We start from the raw sequence: 22,266 nt of genomic DNA, 5'->3' as shown, positions 1-22,266 counted from the left end.
TCAGCCTCTGATACTGTTTCTTGGTCTCAGTCCTTAAGGAGTATTGTTTTTTTTTGTTTGTTTTTTTTTTTTTTGGAGATGCAGTCTTGTTCTGTTGCCCAGGCTGGAGTGCAGTGGCGCCTTCTTGGCTCACTGCAACCTTTGCCTCCTGAGTTCAGGCAGTTCTCCTTCCTCAGCCTCCTGAGTAGCTGGGATTATAGGCACCTGCCACCACGCCTGGCTAATTTTTGTATTTTTAGTAGAGACAGGGTTTCACCATGTTGCTCAGGCTGGTCTTGAACTTCTGACCTCGTGATCCTCCACCTCGGCTTCCCAAAGTGCTGGGCTTACAGGTGTGTGCCACTGCACTCGGCTTTTTTTTTTTTTTTTTTTTTTGAGATGGAGTTTTGCTCTTGTCACCCAGGCTGGAGTGCAGTGGCATGATCTCAGCTCACTGCAACCTCTGCCTCCTGGGTTCAAGTGATTCTCTTGCCTCAGCCTCCCGAGTAACTGTGATTACAGGTGTGTGCCACCACACTGGACCTAAACTTTTTTCCTTAATAGCCGGATTGGACAATGTTTTAAGGCTTTTTACTACTTCTTCCTTTCCCCTCAAAAAAGTTCTCTGGAAGCTGGGTGTGTTGGCTTACGCCTGTAATCCCAGCTACTTGGGAGGCTGAGTGGGGAGGGTTGCTTGAGTCCTGGAGATCAAGGCTGCAGTGACCTATGATCATACCACCACACTCCAGCTTGGGTTACAGAGTGAGACCCTGTCTCAAAAAAATAAGAAAAATAAAAAAATAAAATAAAATAAAATGTCTGGAGAAGAGAATACAGAGCAAATTAACAACATACTTACCCAGCTAGCTGCTTAGAGATTCCCTGCCTGCCTTACAATTTCTGCCAACACTTTGTCCAGCTCAGAAGGAGTGAGATCTAGAACAAAAGTGATGATGGGTTTGCAGACCCTGACCTTTCTCTAGAAAGTCTCAGGAGAGTGAACTAGTGTACACCAAGAGCTAGTGAACATTAATTTTATCTTATTTGCCTCTCCCTGGTTAATTGTATGCAGGTTCTCAGCATTAGCCAAGTTACTCTTCCCATGGGGAGGAGCAAATGAAGAGGTGAAGGGAGCAACTTAAAATGTAAAACCAGAATAGCTGCTTCTTGGAGATTGGAGTGGAAGTCCTATATGAAATATGAAGATGGGATACAAAAATTAGCTGGGTGTGGTGGTGTGCGCCTGTGGTCCCAGCTACTTGGTAGGCTGAGATAGGAGTATAGCTTGAACCCAGGAGGAGGAAGCTGCAGTAAACCAAGATTGGGCCACTGCACTCCAGCCTGGGGAACAGAGTGAGACTCTGTCTCATAAATTAATTAATTAATTAATTAAAGGTGGGTGGGGAGGTTTAATGGTTTCCTTTGTGACATTGATTACTTTTGACAGTATAATTATTTATGTACATATCCATTCTGTTGTGCTAAACCTTAAACTCCTTATGGACAGAAGACATATTTAATTCTATTCAGTGTCTGAAACTGGTTTGAATGTAGTATAGGGGTAGTAGTAGGTCGATGGGTCTTCTATGATGTTTATCAGAATCACCTTCGTAGGTTTTGCTCTAGACCTACTGAAGTTGAAACTTTGGGGTTGGGACATGAAGCTGTGGGTTTGTATTTCCTAGTTCAGCAGGTGATTCTCATATGCATTTTCTGCTTATGAGGCCCTGCAGGTAGTATTTGAATGATAGATATTTGGATGGATAGACAAGATGGATAACGTTAAGGTTTTTTGCAATAAATTTAAGTAAATTAATGTAATAATTTCAGTTTATTAAATATAGAACTTTATTTTAGTGAAGTAGAAATTTAAAACTAATTTTAAAGTACCTGAGGAAAATGTAATATATGGTTCCTGTGTATTTTATTTTAGGCCTCAAATATATATAAAGTACTATTGCCAGTAAGTCTGCTTCTCTTTTGTTTTTTCTTTTAAAATTTGAGACAGGGTCTCACTCTTGTCACCCAAGCTGGAGTGCAGTGGCGTGACCATAGCTCACTATAGCCTTGAACTACTGGGCTCAAGGGATCCTCCCACCTCAGCCTCCCAAGTAGTTGGGACTACAGGCATGTGCCACCCCACCCAGCTGATTTTTTTGTATTTTTTGTAGACATGGGAGTCTCCCTATATTTCATAGGCTGGGCTCAAGTGATCTTCCTGTCTCAGCCTCCCAAAGTGCTAGGATTATGGGCATGAGCCATTGCACCTGGTCCAAGATATTTAATTTTAATGTCACCACATTTTTCAGTCTTTCCTATATGGTTTGTGCTTTCTATGTATTGTTTAGAGGGGTAAAGATAATTCTTTTATATTTTCCATGGAAAGTGTTAAAGCTTTGTTTTCAAAGTTTTGTTTTTCGTATTTAGGTCTTTATTCTTCTAGAAGTTGGTCAGGTGTGGTGGCTCATGCATGTAATCCCAGCACTTTGGGAGGCCAAAGTGGAAGGATTGCTTGAGGCCAAGAGTTTGAGACCAGCCTGGGCAACATAGTGAGACACTGTCTCTACAAAAAAATAAGTAGAAGAATTAATTTTATAAAAGTAGTTAGCTGGGCGTGGTGGCATGCCTGTGGTCTCAACTACTTGGGAGGCTGAGGTAGGAGGATCTTTTGAGCCTGGGAGTTTGAAGCTGTAGTGAGCTAGGATGGCACCACTGCACTTCAGCCTGGGTGGCGGAGTGAGACCCTGTCCCTTAAAAAATGTTCTAGAAGTTTTGTTTGTTTGTTTTGACAGAGTCTCGTTCTGTCACCTAGGCTGGAGTGCCGTGGCACGATCTCAGCTAACTGCAACCTTCACCTCCTAGGTTCAAGTGATTCTTGTACCTCAGCCTTCCTAGTAGCTGGGAGTACAGGCACCTGCCACCACGCCCAGCTAATTTTTTTGTATTTTTAGTAGAGACAGGGTTTCACCATGTTGGCTAGGCTGGTCTTGAACTCCTGATTTCAAGTGATCCTCCTGTCTCAACCTCCCAACGTGCTGAGATTATAGGTATGACCCACTGTGCCCGGCCATAGAAGTTTTTTAAAATTTATTTTATTGTTTTGTTTTTAACGTTTGGATAGGTAGTTGCCTCAGCACCTCTCTTTGAATAATATATTCTTTTGTGACTGATTTGCAAAGCCCCTCCCTTGTCATATGTCAAGTCTTTCTGTGTGTTTTTTCTGGTCTCTCTATTTTATTCTGCTAGTCTGTTTGTTTCCTGCATTGGTTTCACAGTGTCTTAATTACTGTAGCTTTATATAGCTTTATAATAAATCTTGACACTTGGCAGGGTGAGTCCATTCACTGTGGGGCTTTTTGAGACTTGTCATGACTATTCTTAGCCCTTTGCTTTTCCATGTGAAGTTTAGGACAGCTTGTCAAGTTTCATGAAAAACTCTCTTGGGATTTTGATTATTATATTGTATTTATCGGTCAGCTGTAGACGAATTTACATTTTCATATTTATAACTTTTATATCTGTGAACATGGTATGATTGTTTACTTAGGTCTTCATTTACATCTTTCATAATGTTTTATAATCTTCTTCATAAATGTCTTATATGTCTTTTTTCCTAAGTCCCTTATGGTTTCGTTGTCATATTATAAGTGGTTATCTTTTTTAAATTTTTTTTTTTTTTTTTTTTTTTTTTTTTTTTTTTGAGACGGAGTCTCGCTCTGTCGCCCGGGCTGGAGTGCAGTGGCCGGTTCTCAGCTCACTGCAAGCTCCGCCTCCTGGGTTTATGCCATTCTCCTGCCTCAGCCTCCCAGTAGCTGGGACTACAGGTGCCCGCCACCTCGCCCGGCTAGTTTTTTGTATTTTTTTAGTAGAGACGGGGTTTCACCATGTTAGCCAGGATGGTCTCGATCTCCTGACCTCGTGATCCGCCCGTCTCGGCCTCCCAAAGTGCTGGGATTACAGGCTTGAGCCACCGGGCCCGGCCTAAATTTACATTTTCTAATTTGTCATTGCTGGGATCTTAAATGTTGGTTTTTGCATTTGAATATTAACAACTCTTGTGAACTCTTATTAGTTGTAATACCAGTAATTCAACATAGGTCTTTTGGCGTTTTTATTTAGACCACGTATTATCTGGGAATGATAACATGTTTATTTTTATTTCATCTTTTCACCACTTATTCTTTCATCCCGATACCCCACCCCCCTCCCCCCACCCCTGCCCTATCTCACCGCTTTGGGTAGAGTGTTATAATCTTTTTATGTCTGAAGAGAGCTGTATCAGAAAAAGGACCATAAGTCAGCTGGCCCCCCATACAGAATCAAAGACTATATTTCCCTGTGGCTATAGCCTCTCATTAAGGTAAAGGAGCATTAATGGCAGAGATACACGTGGAGACTTTAAGGCAGATATAGCTTAAAATCAGTTTTAAGTATTTATTTATTTTCTGTGTACCTTACACAGCAAACAAATACTTAAACACAACTCTGAAGCATGTGATGAAATTCAGATGAAATAAGGGCTAATGTGCCTATTTTCAGGTTGCTTGTAGTCTGATGGGGTAACTAACACACTTAATGGAGCAGTTAGAAAGCAATATAAGTTAGTATATTCTACAATACTGAGCAGTTAGACTCAGAGCCTAACCTCCATCCACAAAGCAGAAGATCCTTCTGTAACTTTTCCACTCCACTTCCATTTCTTCCCATACCTCACAATTGAAGTGCCCTCAGCCTGTTTAAGAGCCTAAGATAAGAACTTAAAAGTAAACAGATCTTGTTTGGGACATGTGGGTTAATTCTTTAGTTATCTGCAGCTGTTTTTTGCTGCAGTATCTGAATATCTGTGAAATTCATTTGGGAACCCGAGTTTCACGTAAGAAGATATGTACAGTGTATTTCTGTGTGATGGTGTTATCGTTCCTTAATGAACAAGTAATTTTGTAAGCTTTGAAAAGTGGCTATAAATGGGTGGCAAATGCAAACATGTTTGTTTTATTATTTTGAGTCCAGAAGCATGTCTATGCTATGTAGATAATTTTTATACATTTCAAATATCACACAATAAAGTATGTATTTATATATTTTATAAGAAACAGAAATTTGTATTATCTGAATTATTTTGGTAAAAATTAGGCTTTAGTTGGCCACAACAACTCAGAGATATTCTACCAATCTCTCATGAGGAAATTCTCATCTTCCACCAAAATGTGGGATTCTACCAATCTCTAACACCAGGAATAACTTATACTTTAGGAGACTTCTGTTACTGTCATATCATGAAGAATGTGTGTCATTACATACTTTGGAAGTTTATTTTTGTAACAGTACATTCAGGAATTAACATTATTCTTTACCCACTTTGGTTAGGCTCTTTGGCCAGGAGTAAATTGCTGGATTTAATGCCAGTTTAAAAGTAAACTGGGTGTGAGGTGGGAGGATTGCTTAAGCCCAGGAAGTTGAGGCTGCAAGACCTTGTCTCAAAACAAAACACCACCATCAAAAAAGTGAACCTGATTAACAACAGATGTATCTTGCCCACAGTTTCTTGGTATGGTTTAAATGAATAAAGTTCCAACTTATTAATCTCTAATTTCATTTCCTTCTAAAATTAATTGGGCTTCATATTTTGGGTAGTTACACTTCATGTGAAGAGTAGTATATATTTGCAGTAGTAGTATTAGCAGGCAACTCTGAAGCCTGTATGATAAATGTTATTTTTATGGCAGAAACAGAGGACTTTGAGATTCTTTTATATTGATGTGTAGGAACAGATTTAGTTCTTAAAAACAAACCAGGAATTTTTGTGGCTTAATTGAAAGCATTGCTTCACATATTTCAGATATGTGTTTAGGCATCTTCCTAATCTATGTTTGTGCAGAATGAGCTCACAGAATCTTGGGTCTGGAATATTTATTTAGCAAACATTTAATTTCCTAGTATATGTCAAACATGGTGTAAGACACTGGAGAAGTAAAGATGAAGATTTCATTTCTGCCTTTAGGCAATGCTTAGTCTAGTTTTGGAAACAGGCATTAAAAAATAGACAGTGGAGTAAGTACATAATAACATGTTATAAAGTGCTATGGGAACATCAAAGAAAAGCATGTGATTATTCCTGGAGCGGGGCTCATGGAAATGTTTCACAGAAGGAGTGACACTTAAAGAAAAATGGTCTGCTAGGGAGACAGTTGAGAAAAGAGCATTCCAAGTAGAGGGAAGAACATGAATCAAGGTGCAGAGTGGAGCCTGTTTAGGGACCTACAAGTTATTTAATATGTTTTGGGAACACTATATATGGGGAGTGGTGGGAGATGAACCTAGAAAGCTGGGCAGGACATAAATTATGAAGGTCCTTGCTTTGCACCTTTAGGCAAAACGGAGCCATTGAGGATTATAAGAAGTCATAATCAAATTTATGAGTTTGAAGAAGTCTGGAAGTGTGGCTGGCACAGTTTAAATATTTTATCCATTTTTGTTGCTGCTCCTTTATAGGATTTTATTGAGTCAGTGGACATCCTTTAAGGGAAAATTTGAGATTTTGCCAGCTTAGTGCTGACTGCACAAATTCTCTGGCACAGCATAGGAAAAGCTGTCAAGTAGAACCTCTTGACCACTAGAGAGATGTTATTCTTCTTTTTTGGTAAGCAGCCAGATAGAACATTTAGAAATACTGAATGAACTTGGCAACAAGAGGAAATACCTCGGCCTAACATCTTACATCAAATGTCAGCCCCAAGTTGAATCTCTAAGACCTTGTCGTCTCCCTTTCCTGCAGAATCATTGTGGTTGGAGGATAAACTCCCTGAGGGTTTATTTTTAGGGAATGATATGAATTGTCAGCTTAAGTTGTATACTCAGACATCTAAATATACAGAGTACACATTGTGCAACATATGAGAAATTTGGCTTAGTAATTTCCTCCCATGTGTTAAGGCTCATAATCTTATTTTTAAAGGGTTTAGTAATAACACAATATGAAACTTAACTGGTATACAAGTTAAAGTAGATTCAAAGAAGAAAACAATATAATGAAAATTGTTGGGGTCCCTGAAACCTGAGAAATTTCTGCTGCTTGCCTTTGCCTGTTTTGTATTGAAGTTATGTCTTAACAGCTTGGATTTCTATGTCCAGGACCATCACTGCCCATATAAGGTCTTTATGTGATTTAGACAAAGGGCCATCCATGTAAGCCCCTTGGGAGGGGACCTTTGTGCCAAGAAGGTCCACTTTACTTCAGGAAGATGCAGGTCTAGTATTTGGGCTGGATTTCTGCCCTGACTTATTCCCTTGGCAGGGGACCTTTGTGTAACATACAGAATGACCAGTTGTACCTCATGGCCCTGCTCAAGTCTCTGTAACTGCAGACCTAATCTTAATGACTTCTTGCTCCACTTTGGGTTAATCTAGTCACTTCTTTCTTCTTTAAATAAAAGGGGAGAGGGTGTAGAAAATGCTGTTACTCTTCCAAAGTGTTTGAATGGTTCCCATTCCCTTTCCTTCTAATACTCAGTTTGCATTGGCAGCTGTACTTCCCAGTTAGGAATCACAGTTGTTGTGTTGGTCAATCATAGCATATAAAAATTTTGATAAATAGGGAATGCCAGAGACAACTATTGTGGAAATCTTTTCAGTAATATCAGGCTGTTTTGTACATACATTATTTCACATAGGTGAAACTTTGTAAGTCATCACAAATCAAGAACTTTGACTAGGCCGGGCGTGGTGGCTCAAGCCTGTAATCCCAGCACTTTGGGAGGCCGAGACAAGCGATGCACGAGGCAGGGAGATCGAGACCATCCTGTCTAACAAGGTGAAACCCTCCGTCTCTACTAAAAAATACAAAAAAACTAGCCGTCGAAGTGGCGGGCGCCTGTATCCCAGCTACTCGGGAGGCGAGGCAGGAGATGGGCCTAAACCCGGGAGCGGAGCTTGCAGTGAGCTGAGATCCGGCCACTGCACTCAGCCTGGGCGATAGAGAGACTCCCTCTCAAAAAAAAAAAAAAAAAAAAAAAAAAAAAAAAAAAAACTTTGACTAGTTCTCCTTTTTTCTTTTTTCTTTTTTTTTTATTATTCTCACCACCTCATCATATGTAACTTTTTTTTTTTCTTTTTTAGAGGAACAGGGTCTCACTCTGTTGCCCAGGCTGGAGTGCAGTGGCATGATCCTAACCACTGCAGCCTCAAACTCCTAGGCTCAAGTGACCCTCCTACTTCAGTCTCTTGAATAGCTGGGACTACATTGTGTGCACAACCACGGCTGGCTAATGTTTTTATTTTATGTAGAGACGGGATTTCAGTATGTTGCCTGGGCTGGTCTTGAACTCTCGGGGTCAAGTAGTCCTCCCGCCTCAGCCTCCCAAAGCACCAGAATTGCAGGCATGAGCCACTGCACCTGCCCCAAGTTCTCTTTTCTTTTGTTTCAGTGGATTTTATTGTTTCTCTTTTCAATATTAAGGCACACTGAAGTTAAAAATCAAGAAAATATCATAACTCTGTTAGTTTTCACTTTCTGAAATTATGTTTTTTCTGATTTTATATTCAACTTTGTTCTTTCTGTCAAATTATACTGTAGCATTTTAAAACAAATCAGAAAATAAAAATTATCTACAGTATGTATGGGCAGATAGTCATACAGAGTAAACAAAGAGCAGCAGTGGTTTCCTAGACTTGATTATTTAAACAAATTATAACAGACTCTGTTTGGAAAATAGCTTGTCTTGTCAACAGCAGAAGCTTTTCCATTTTTAATAAAAGCATAGAAAGGACAAGGTTCCAAGTCATGTTTAAATTGCTGAATATCACCTGCAGAAAAGTTGTTGACATAGAAGTCAGATGACATTGAGACAATTGGCAGGCTTCGTTGTCTTGCTCGCCTTAGGAAATCTACAGTGGACAGCCTGGACTTTAAAAGAAGAGTGGCATCTTTGGAATCTCTACTAGAATCTGCTGAGGTTAAAATAGACCCAGTGTTTTCTGAGTGACAGAAAATAGAATGTGCCTAGTGATGGCAAAAGTGAAATGTAGAAAACCCACTTGGATAGGTCTAAGGAAATAGATCCAGACCTGAAAGTCCAAGTTCCAGGACTTCTAGTTCTCTTTAAAACTTGTAAAGCAAATCCTGCTTTGGAAAAAACTCAAGTAATATGTGAATTATGGGATTGTGAAAGAAGGGGTAAGGCTTGAATCCAGTCAGATTTTTGGCCTAGAATATGTGACAATTGAGTTAAGAGTAAACATTATGGTTTTAATGTACTTCCAAAGAATATCATTGTTTATATCTGTGTACAGTGAATGTTTGAAAAGTTCTGGGTGATTGAGACAATTTAAATTTTTTTTAAATTTTGGATTTACTTATTTTAAAATGTTACCAAAATAAAAAAGAGCTACTTCACTGAGAGCCAGTGTGATAATTTACAGAGTATTTTAAATTTAATGTACAATCAACCAGTTTGTGGAAACTTTTTAAAATGCACTTCTGATGTTCATTATCATTCATTAAGGAGTGCAAGCTGCATATTTCAGGTTTACAAGATAGTGTGATAAGTTTAGTTAAGTTAGGGCTGGCTATTAGAAACATAAGAAGTAAGCCAGGTGCGGTGGCTCACACTTGTAACCCCAGCACTTTGGGATTTCAAGCCGGGTGGATCACTTGAGGTCAGGAGATCGAGACCAGCCTGGTCAACATGGTGAAACCCCATCTCTACTAAAAATACAGAAATTAGCCAGGCGTGGTGATACACCTCTAATTCCAGCTACTTGGGAGGTGGAGGCACAGGAATTGCTTCAACCTGGGAGGTGGAGGTTGCAGTGAACCAAGATCACTCCACTGCATTCCAGCCTAGGCAAGAGAGCGAGAGTCTGTTTCAAAAAAAGAAAAAAAGAAAGAGAGAGTGAGAAAGAAAGGTAAGAAATTTAACGGGGTTCTGCAAACAAGTTAAAGTCATAGGCAAAATGACCCAGAGTAAGTATATGATAGGCTCTCTAGAGATTTTCGTGTCCTGGGGATGGTCCATTTATAATAATAAATTTTAGTTTACATGAACAAATATTTTAGTGTTTATTATGTGTTCAATAATCTCCTGAGAACTGTAGGAACCACCAGGAAAAACAAAAGGGAAAGGAAATGGGAATATTGAGGAACAGAGAAGATAAGAAACTTGCTCAAGGTTACACAGCTAGTAAGTAACAGAGTCAGTATCGGAATTCAAGCTCTAGAACCCATGGTGTTTAACACTTTTGCTATACTGCCTTACATAGGAGCAAAAAATTAGATAAATTTTGGAGGATGTTTACAGGGGATAATACCTGAGCTGAGTATTTTTAAAAAATGTGCTTGTGGGTAGCACGGGGCAAGGGAGCAGAAGGAGAGTAGGTTATATGTAGAGAAGAAACAGGAGGAACCACAGGCTTGAATAAAGAATGTATTTGGCAATGATAGTAAGAGCAAAAATTATTTTACACTCATGATGGACCAAGTACTGTGCCTCCACAAATCTCATTTAACTTTTGCAACAACTCTAGGAAATTAGTATTGCTATCCTCAGTTTACCTAGGTGGGTAAGTAGCAAATCTTAGGATCAGGATCCAGATGCCGACTGGCTGAATCCAGAAACTGCGCTTTTACCCACTGCATTACTGTATGACAAGTGGGGATATGGTGAACATACCCTCAGATAAAGCAGAGAGTTGTTTTTTTTTTTAAGTAATTGATGGAAAAGAACATTGGATAGGTAGGGTAATCAGAGATAATGGAAAGCTTTGAAAACCAATGGAGGAGCCATCTGATTAGAAAAGGGCTTTTTTTCCCCCAAGTTACAATGAAAAACTCAATATACATAATTAGGCTATTCTTCTCTAATAATTACGTATGTCAAGTAAAATAGTCTGTGAAAGCACTTAGTAGAATACTAATAGTAGACACATAGTAGTCACTCAAAAAATATAAGCTGAATCTGAGTCTTCTAAAGAACTTGGAAGCTCTTTGCACTGTAGTTAAAATATGAACAACGAATGCTCTAACAGCACTGTCCGATAGAAATATAATGTGAGCCACAGATGTAATTTTAAAATTTCTGGTAGCCACATTAAAGGCTCAAAAAAAACAGATAAAATGAATTTTAATATATTTTCTTAAGCCTAGTATGTATTAACGTTTTCTGTTTTTTGGTACTAAGTCTTCAGAATCTATTATGTATTTTACACTTGCAGCACATCTCATTTCATGTGTTTAATAGACACATTTAACTAGGAGCTACTGTATTGGACTCCAGGGCTCCATAGTGTTATAGCATAGCATCTGATATCAGACGACCTGAATTTGAATCCTACTGTTCTCTTTCTTAGATGTGTATGTATGTAGCAGCTACTTAGCCTCTCTGTACCTTAGATTCCTGATACATAAAATGAGAAAACTAATAGTATCTACCTCATCAAAGGGTTATTGTGGAGATTAAAAATAAGATAATACATATAAAGCATGTAACTTGGTATCTGGCAAGTATTGAGTGAAAAATAAATGTGTATTTTGATTAATCACATCACGCTTCTATTGTTATGATTAAATAGCAGACATTCCTTAGTTTCCATGTCTTCTCCTTCTTGAAAGTATTTGGTTATCCCCACTTAAACATTCCCACTTAAAATCCTAAACCAATCACTAAATAGCAAAGAAAGGTTGCAGAGCTAGAGAAAAAAGGTTATGAGTGGTATATGCTTGGCATTATACACTACTAATACTGTTGGTATTCACTACAGGGTACAAATAAATTATTTTCAATTTGCTGTTATATTTAACACTCATCAGGTCTTTTGACTTTTGAATCTAGCATCGTTATAGATGCTTTCTCAATCAGGATATAAAATTCCTGTGTGGTAATAATTTACAGCATCATTGGCAACACTGAAATATAGAAAGCATTCATTGTCTTACCCTGCTTCCTCCTACCTTTGAAGCTCTGAGCCTTTTCTGCTCTCAGCTATTTGGGACCAAGATATATAGTTGATACTGCTTTCTTTTCTTTCCTTCTATTTAAATCCTTAGAGGAAAGTGCACAAAACAAAAAAGTACAATGATTTATCACACATTCTTACGTAATTATCATGTACAGCAAAACGTAAAACATTGCCAGCTTTCCAGATGGGTTTTCTTATAATCCCTTCCAGTCACCTGCAGAATGAACCAGTGTCCTGATCCTCAGGCTAATTACCTTCTAGCTTATTTATTTATTTATTTATTTTGAGACAGAGTCTCACTCTGTCACCCAGCCTGGAGTGCAGCTGTCCTGATGCTCAGGCTAATTACCTTCCAGCTTATTTATTTATTTAGAGACAGAGTCTCACTCTGTCACCCAGACTGGAGTGCTGTGGTACGATCTTGGCTCACTGCAGCCTCCACCTGCTGGGTTCAGGCAATTCTCGTGTTTCAGACTTCTGAGTAGCTGGGATTACAGGTGCCTGCCAACACACCTGGCTAATTTTGTATTCTTTTGTAGAGGTATGATTTCGCCATGTTGGCTAGGCTGTTCTCAAACTCCTGACCTCAGGTGATNAATTATCATGTACAGCAAAACGTAAAACATTGCCAGCTTTCCAGATGGGTTTTCTTATAATCCCTTCCAGTCACCTGCAGAATGAACCAGTGTCCTGATCCTCAGGCTAATTACCTTCTAGCTTATTTATTTATTTATTTATTTTGAGACAGAGTCTCACTCTGTCACCCAGCCTGGAGTGCAGCTGTCCTGATGCTCAGGCTAATTACCTTCCAGCTTATTTATTTATTTAGAGACAGAGTCTCACTCTGTCACCCAGACTGGAGTGCTGTGGTACGATCTTGGCTCACTGCAGCCTCCACCTGCTGGGTTCAGGCAATTCTCGTGTTTCAGACTTCTGAGTAGCTGGGATTACAGGTGCCTGCCAACACACCTGGCTAATTTTTGTATTCTTTTGTAGAGGTATGATTTCGCCATGTTGGCTAGGCTGTTCTCAAACTCCTGACCTCAGGTGATCCACCCACCTTGGCCTCCCAAAGTGCTGGGATTACAGGCATGAGCCACTGTGCCCAGTCACCTTCTAGCTTTTAAAAATAATTTTTTTTTTTTTTTTTTTTGAGACGGAGTCTCGCTCTGTTGCCCAGGCTGGAGTGCAGTGGCCGGATCTCAGCTCACTGCAAGCTCCGCCTCCTGGGTTTACGCCATTCTCCTGCCTCAGCCTCCCGAGTAGCTGGGACTACAGGCGCCCGCCACCTTGCCCGGCTAGTTTTTTGTATTTTTAGTAGAGATGGGGTTTCACCGTGTTAGCCAGGACGGTCTCGATCTCCTGACGTTGTGATCTGCCCGTCTCAGCCTCCCAAAGTGCTGGGATTACAGGCTTGAGCCACCGCGCCCGGCTAAAAATAATTTTATCACTAAGTATGTTTAGTTTTGTCTGTTTTTGAATTTTGCTTGAGTGAATTTAATAATAATTTTTCATTGTGAATGAATTCTTCGTATAATCCTTCACTCAACATATTGTTAGATTGATCCATGTTACTGCATGTAGCAGCAATTCATTTATTTTCATTGTTGTTTAGTATTTCATTGTATGAATATACTATGGTTTGTTCTGTATTTGGACATTTGTGTTTTTTTCCAGTTTGGAGCTATTATAAACAGTGTTATTATGAACACTCTTATGCATATAAGCATGCATTTCTGTAAAACACACCCAAGGGTAGAATTGTTAGGTCATAGAGAAAGCAATCTTGAACTTTCATAGGTAATGCCAAACTTTTCAAAGTGGTTCTACCAGTTGTTTCTACCAGTGGTGTGTGAGAGTTTCCACTGACCATACATCCTCGACCCAAAAAAAAAACCCATTTTTCCCCAATTTTAGTGATTCTGGTAGGTATGTAATGATATTTCACTGTGGTTTTAGGATTTTTTTCTTTTTTTTTTTGGCTGAGAAAAATTCAGTAAGAAGTTTCTGAAAATATTGACTAAGATCAATGAAGCATTAGGTTTTTTTCTTTTTTTTAAGAGACAGAGTGTCATTCTGTCACCCAGACTGGAGTATAGTGGTACGATCATGGCTCACTGCAGCCTTGAACTGGTGGGCTCAAGCGATTCTCCCGCATCAGCCTCCCAAGAAGCTGGAACTTTAGGTGCACACCACCACACTCTGCTAACTTTTTTTTTTTTTGAGACGGAGTCTCGCTCTGTCACCCAGGCTGGAGTGCAGTGGCCGGATCTCAGCTCGCTGCAAGCTCCGCCTCCCGGGTTTACGCCATTCTCCTGCCTCAGCCTCCTGAGTAGCTGGGACTACAGGCGCTCGCCACCTCGCCCGGCTAGTTTTTTGTATTTTTTAGTAGAGACGGGGTTTCACCATGTTAGCCAGGATGGTCTCAATCTCCTGACCTCGTGATCCACCCATCTTGGCCTCCCAAAGTGCTGGGATTACAGGCTTGAGCCACTGCGCCCGGCGTCTGCTAACTTTTTAAATTTTTTGTAGAGCTGGAGTCTCTCTCTGTTGCCCAGGCTGATCTCGAACTCCTGGGGCTCAAGTGATTCTCCCGCCTCAGCCTCCCAAAGTGTTGAGATTACAGACATGAGCCATTGCACCTGGCTGCCTTTGGTTTTCAGTTTTCCATGCTGTCACTGTCTTTCAATACCACAGTTGAGTTGATAATACTTTTCATTTGTTTTGTTTTGTTTTGAGACAGACCGTTGCTCTGTCATCCAGGCTGGAATACGGTGGTGCAGTCTCGGTTCACTGCAGCCACTGCCTCCCAGGCTCAAGTGATCCTCCCGCTTAGCCTCCCAGGTAGCTGAGACTACAGATGTGTGCCACTGCGCCAGCTAATTTTTTGTAAAGACAGGGTTTTGCCATATTGCCCAGGCTGGTTTTGAACTCCTGGGCTTAAGAGATTCGCCTGCTTCAGCCTCCCAAAGTGCTGGAATTAAAGGCATGAACCACTGCGCCTGGCCAAGAGTTGATGATACCTCTTTTTTTTTTTTTTTGGAGATGTATTCTTGCTCTGTCACCCAGGTTGGAGTGCAGTGGCGCGATCTTGGCTCACTGCAACCTCCATCTCCTGGGTTCATGCAATTCTCCTGCCTCAGCCTCCTGAGTAGCTCGGATTACAGGCATGCACCAGCATGCCTGGCTAATTTTTGTATTTTTAGTAGAGACAGAGTTTCACCATATTGGTCAGGCTGGTCTTGAACTCCTGACGTCAAGTGATCCACCCACCTCAGCCTCCCAGAGTGCTGGGATTACAGGCGTGAGCCACCACACCCAGCCAATGATGATACTTTTAAGAAAGAGTATTTTAAACTTTAATTGAATGCATGAAAGCAGTTAGTTTGGGATATTGCCCAAGATTCTTTCTTTATACTTTTGACTATCGTATCTGAAAAACAGATGTATTATTTCTCTTTGTAATAATTTAGCTGCCATTCCAGGAATCATAGCAATTACTGAAATAAGAGGTATAGTCTATGGTTTATGGACTTGGATTTAATGAGTAAATCCTTCTAGTTCCTCTGGAATTGAGCCATTTTTCTTTGTTAGATGTTTTAAAAAATAAAGTACAAGTATGGTAACTGATCTGGATGACATTGAATATTGTTACTGTTACTGTTGACTAAAGTAAAACAGACTTTTGACATCTCACAGGTAATGTCTGAAAGGTAAAGTGACACTAGATAAATGTCTATATTCTACTCTGAAAATAGCAAAAGCCATATGGAACCAAGAGTTAATTGACTTGTAAATTTAATCCCACTCTCGGCCGGGTGCAGTGGCTCTCACGCCTGTAATCCCAGTACTTTGAGAGGCTGAGGTGGGTGAGTCACCTGAGTTTGGGAGTTCGAGACCAGCCTGGCCAACATGGTGAAACCCTGTCGCTACTAAAAATACAAAAAGTAGCTAGGTGTGGTGGTGTGTTCCTGTAGTCCCAGCTACTCGGGAGGCTGAGGCAGGAGAATCACTTGAACCCGGGAGGCGGAGGTTGCGGTGAGCCAAGGTCATACCATTGCACTCCAGCCTAGGCAACAAGAGCAAAACTCCGTCTCAAAATAAATAAATAAATAAAATAAAATAAAATTTAATCCCACTCTGATAATGCCGTGACATAATGAAAATTGTAAAACTGTGATTTCTTTTTGTGAAAATAATACTGAGAATGGAAAATAATTAAGATAACGCTTTGAAGCTTGTACAGGAGGATTAAGTTTTGTATAAAAGCTCAGTGTGTGTGTATTTGTATTTAAAAAGCCTTAATATGCACTGAAAAGAGAATTATGGGAGTTTTCTGGATAATTGTGTCTCCAAAATACCAGTTTGATAGCTATTTATAAGTGTGAAACAATTATGTTGTTTTATTCTCCAGTTTAATAGAAAATATAAATTTCTAAAATGTTTTATAATGGAATAATTTAACCTCAGATTTTGTTCCATTAATAGTCATTTAGTAGTAGAAAGATTTTTAAGACGAAAAGTTTTAGGTACTTTAAAAGGATTGATGTAAACGTCATCCGAAAACAATTATACTTTAAACTTGGAAGGTAAATACTTAAAACGTAAAGTCTGATCACACCAAACATAAAGTAGGAAAAAAAAAGTTACATGTATGATTATTTTTGGTACTTAATAGGAATGAACCTTGCACCACTTGTGGCTTATTCTCTCTTCTGCTTGTTGTAGAGCTTGGAATATAATTGGTTGTATAACTTTTGATTTAAACATTTAATTGAAGCTAAATTGATGCTTTGAATAAAAAAAAAACATACTTCCTAGGTAGAGTCACAAGTTGTGTTTTCTGGTACTTAGGGTTTTAAACAGAATTTGACAGATTTCTAGTAGAGATAATAAATTTTAATTTTGGAAAAATTATGAAAATTTGGATGAATGAAAGCCAAGGAGAATTCTGGTTTCTCTCTCCCTCTGTCTCTCCTTTCTCTTTGTTTTCACAAGGTCTCACTCTGATATCCAGGCTGGAGTGCAGTGGTGCAGTCATAGCTCACTGCAGCCTCAAACTCCTGGAGTCAAGCAATTTTCCTGCCTCAGCCTCCTGAGCATGTGCCACAACACCTGGCTTTTTTTTTTTTTTTTTTTCCCAAGGTCTCACTGTGTTTCCCAGGCTAGTCTCAAAACTCCTGGACTCAAGTGATCCTCCTGCGTCAGCCTCCCAAAGCACTGGGATGATTACAGGCATGAGCTACCTCAGCCAGCTGGTTTCATTTTAAAGAAGATAGTGTCTGACAAACTTAGCAGATTGAGAATCAAAATAAGAATATATATATTTTATTCTTTGCTCTTTCATACTTGTGATACATTTTGAAGTTTATTACTTGTTTTCTCCATTTTAGTCACATATGTAAGCAGGAAAGTATTTGTTTGAAGATTTAATGTTAACAATTAAATTCCTGATAATAGTACATGAGGATATTCATACCCACATTCCGAATGACAAGTATTGCTAACAGCCTGTCTTGATAGGGTAAGATAAACTCTTTCCAAAGAATTTGAACTTTTTCAGCCTTTTAAAATTTGGGGGGTATTTATATTTGACCCTCAGGTAAGCAGAGTAAACATCAAGGACCTAGGTGTGATTGTTTTGACTGTTCAGTTTTTAAAGTAGGTCTCATTAAAGCCTGAAAAAGTCACAAATACCTTCTTGTTTTTTTGTTGTTGTTGTTTGCTTTTTTTTTTGGTGGTGGTGTTTTTTTGAGATAGAGTCTTGATGTGTCCCCCTGGCTGGAGTGCAGTGGTGCGATCTTGGCTCACTGCAACCTCCACCTCCCGGGTTCAAGCAATTCTCGTGCCTCAGACTCCCAACTAGCTGGGACTACAGGCTAATTTTTGTATTTTTTTAGTAGAGATGGGGTTTCGCCGTGGTGGCCAGGCTGGTCTCGAACTCCTGACCTCAGGTGATCCACCTGCCTCAGCCTCCCAGAGTGCTGGGATTACAGGTGTGAGCCACCGCACCCGGCTGTGAATTGTTTTAATTGGTCAGCTTATCACAAGTGACAGGCCAGATATTTTATGTTAGTAATATAGTTGATTTAAATGAACCTACAAGTTCTTGTAATTTGGGCAAGACCACTTGCAAATAAATTGCTCTGTTGCAAACTAGCTGTGATATATGCTGACTTTACCATGTATAGTAGATAATCCAACTCTGCTTATTATGTACTAAAAGCCCTTTTAATAAAAGTTAAGTTTAATTCCTTCTTAAATTAAAAATGAATATTTGCTTTGTAACACTCTCTCCCCTACTTCGCAGAGTTTCAGATTCAGTTAAACATTGGATTCTTACTGTTTTCCTTTTGACACTGGTAGTCTAAATAAAGATAGGGGAAAAAATCAAAATCAAACTATGGAATGCGAAGTACCACAATGATGTGGAATATCACTTTCTGAACTTTTCACCTTTTACTTTTAAGATAAAGATACAGATATCACCATGAAGGGTAATGTGGATGACTTTGGCCTGCGAGACACCTTGAGCATCGCATCCACGGATTCTTTTGCTTCAGCAGCAGAGGTAGGACATGTGTGTTCCTAATGAGGATTTCTATTTCTTTTTTAGTGGAAACAACAGTCTTGTCATTATACTGTAATTCATTTTGGTCACTGTTTATTTATCATCTACCACGTGGTAGGTACCAGGATACAGAAATGAAAAAATCTAACATGAAAATAAGCTCCTACAGGAGCTTACACTCTCTTTAAGGAGATGGACCTGTAAACACGTGATTTGGTTATGGACTTTCATATACTGTAGGTTATGGGGGAGGCATAGAAACTAGTATGTTAATGGAAAGCAATTTTGAAGCTTATATCAAGAGTCTTAAGGATGTTCAGTTTCTTTAGTTCAGAAATCATACTTTTAGATTTTTGTTCTAAGAAGGTGATCAGATTCAAAGATTATATGTTGAAAAAAATTCACTGTTGGCCAGGTGCAGTGGCTTACACCTGTAGTCCCAGTACTTTAGGAGGCTGAGGTGGAAGGATTGCTTGAGCTCTGGAGTTTGAGACCAGCCTGGGCAACATAGTGAGACCTTAGATGTGGTAGTGAGTAGCCTATAGTTCTGGTTACTCAGGAGGCTGAGGTGGGAGGATCCCTTAAGCCCAAGAGGTCAAGACTGCAGTGGGCCATGATGTGGCACTGCATTCCAGCCTGGGTGACAGAGCAAGACCCTGTTTCAAAAAAATAAAATAAAATAAAAATATATAGATAGATAAGATAGATAGATAGATAGATAGATGGATACGTATACACACACACACACACATTCACTGTGGCATTTTAATAACAATGAAAAATGGAAAACAATCTTATGCCAAATTATGGCACATCTGTAATTAAAAATGTTATAGAGCTATAAACATGTTTCCAATAATTTTAATGTCATGGGAACATATGTTAAGTGAAAAGATTAGTATGTAAAGTTTTATATAGATTGTATGATTATAATTTTGTAAAAAGGAAACAAAAACATATGATATGTAAGTATATAGGCGGAGGAAAAAAGACTAGCTATAAATAAACAGTAGTGATTACTGAATTATAAATCTGTGGGTAATTTATTTTTCACTGAGATTTAAATTTTTTACCAAAAGAGACTGCTTGCAAAGAGGTCATCTTTTGTTTTATTTTGTACTTAAATCAGCTTTAAAAATTATATATGACCAATTTTATCTCAGAATATTTGCATTTTTACAGTAGATTTTGGATATTATAATTTTAGGTGGTCTTTTTTCATAGAAATAGTATTATGCATCTGGGCAGGCACAGTGGCTTATTCCTGTTATTCCGGAACTTTGGGAGGCCAACGTGTGCAGATCACCTGAGGTCAGGAGGTTAAGACCAGCCTGGTCAACATGGTGAAACCCCATCCCTACTAAAAATTTAAAAATTAGCCGGGCATGATGGTGCATGTCTGTAATCATAGCTACTCAGGAGGCTGAGGCACAAGAATCGCTTGTACCTGGGAGGTGGAGGTTGCAGTGTGCCAAGATCGTACCACTGCACTCCAACCTGGGCAACAGAGTGAGACTGTCGCACACACACATGCACAAAAATAGTATTACACATCTATAACTGATATGTGAATTTTATCTCTAGTTTGGAAGCTTTAGATATTCCAATACCTGTACCTTTAACTTTGGATCTGCCTTTTTGAAAGCAGTACTGATTCATAATTTCTTTTGTCCTCTCAAGGTTTTTCTGTATGTGTATATTTCAGCCATCACTTACAGTATCATCTCCTACTTGTTTACATTAAAAAATAATTTCCACTTATAAGTTTGCAATAGACAGAATATATTTACTTGTTCTATGGGAAAGCTGTTTCCTCTTCCTTTTACTGTTCATTACGTGCATGTTTATCTTTCTATTCTGTAGATGCTATGTCCTAGATGGTTTGTAAGGAGAAAAAATTGCTATTCACTTTGCACTTTTTTTCCATTGTGAGGAACAATATACCTAATTGCTCTAAAGTCTTTTTTTCTAATATGCAACTTTAAAAAATATTTTGCTAAGTGTTCATTGTACTCACTTTAAATTTATTGTTTAATAAGATTTAATAAAAATTATTAAATGCTTGTGGAAAACAAAATGCATGAATATACACAAAAAGGACTTACTATTCAAGAAATATCCTAAGACTCCTTCCATGGTGTAAATGTATGGTCTCAGAATGTGAATGTTCCAAGATAAAATCTTTTATAAGAAATGTTTGTTAAATTATTTTTAACTATATGCCAAGCACTTAAGGTTAAATTAGGGAAAATTGTTTTAATGAAGAAAGTTACTAAGTTAATAGATTCAGAATCCTTTGGGAAGTTAAACAGTTTTTGATCATTCGAAAACGTTTTCAAGATTACCAGAAAGATTTCTTGCCTAGTTAGATTAAAACAATTTCTGGTATAGGTTTTTCTATAAACTAGATCAATCATTTGTGAAAGTGATTAACAAGATTTTATTCTATAAGCGTTGCCAAACATTGGTTTGGAACCACGGATGAAGAGTTTTTTGTTTTTGTTTTTTTAAATATAGCTTTCTTGACAAGTAATTCATATGCCATAAAATTCAGCCTTTTAAAGTATAGAGTTCAGTGGTTTTTAGTATGTTTATATAGTGGTGCAGCCAGCAGTACTTTCTAATTTCAGAACATTTTTATTACCCTAAAAACAAACCCCTACCCAATAGCAGTCACTCTCCATCTCCCTTTACCCCCCAAGCCCTTGGCACCCAATACCTTCTGACTCTGTGAATTTGCCTTATTCTGAACATTTCTTGTAAGTGGAATCATACCATGTGATATGTTGTATTTGGCTTTCTTTCACTTAGCATAATGTTTTCTTTCAAGTTCTGAAAAGTCTTTTTGATGTTAGGGTACCTTCACATTTTACTCCTAATCCTTCCATCTGTTAAAGAGATTGTTATTTAATAGGTAGAAACTAATATTGCAGAGAGCAGTTTTTAGTTGTAGATTCCTTTTTTTTTTTTTCTTTTTTTGAGACGGAGTCTCGTTCTGTCACCCAGGCTGGAGTGCAGTGGCGCGGTCTCGGCTCACTGCAAGCTCCGCCGCCTCCAGGGTTCACGCCATTCTCCTGCCTCAGCCTCCCAAGAAGCTGGGACTACAAGCGCCCGCCACCACGCCTGGCTAATTTTTTTGTATTTTTAGTAGAGACGGGGTTTCACCGTGTTCGCCAGGATGGTCTCGATCTCCTGACCTTGTGATCCGCCTGCCTCAGCCTCCCAAAGTGCTGGGATTACAGGCGTGAGCCACCGCACCCAGCTGATTCCATGTTTTAAAGAATTACCACTCTGCAATTGTGTATATGTGATTAATAGAGAAATCATAGGCTTCTCTTTAAAAAGAAAATTTGATTTAAAAAAAATTTTTTTAAATAGAGATGGGGTTTTGCCATGTTGTCCAGGCTGCTCTCAAACTCCTGAGCTCAAGCAATCCTCCCATGTCGGCCTCCCAAAGTGCTGGGATTATAGGCTTGAGCCACTGTATCTGGCTGAAAATTTTATTTTTTATAATTCAGATACCTCTGCTGCGCACAGTGTCACACCTGTAATCCCAGCTCTTTGGGAGGCCGAGGCGGGCAGATCATGAGGTCAGGAGATTGAGACCATCCTGGCTAATACGGTGAAACCCTGTCTCTACTAAAAATACAAAAAATTAGCCGGGCGTGGCGGTGGGCACCTGTAGTCCCAGCTATTCCGGAGGCTGAGGCAGGAGAATGGCGTGAACCCTGGAGGCGGAGCTTGCAGTGAGCCGAGATCGCACC

General features: G+C 39.2%; 1 protein-coding gene across 1 annotated transcript in view; it reads left to right on the top strand.

The window, feature by feature from the left end:
* Window positions 1–22,266, top strand: part of MIGA1 (mitoguardin 1) — a 97,989-nt gene that overhangs the window by 49,060 nt on the left and 26,663 nt on the right. Inside the window, exon 8 of the mRNA XM_017877398.1 lies at window positions 18,402–18,502. Within this exon, the coding sequence (XP_017732887.1) occupies window positions 18,402–18,502 (101 nt within the window). The remainder of the gene's footprint in view (window positions 1–18,401; window positions 18,503–22,266) is intronic.

The sequence above is a fragment of the Rhinopithecus bieti genome, unplaced genomic scaffold (assembly GCF_001698545.2).
Source record: "Rhinopithecus bieti isolate Rb0 unplaced genomic scaffold, ASM169854v2 scaffold_10654, whole genome shotgun sequence".
Classification (NCBI taxonomy): Eukaryota; Metazoa; Chordata; class Mammalia; order Primates; family Cercopithecidae; genus Rhinopithecus; species Rhinopithecus bieti.
This window is presented reverse-complemented; position numbering and strand designations above follow the sequence as displayed.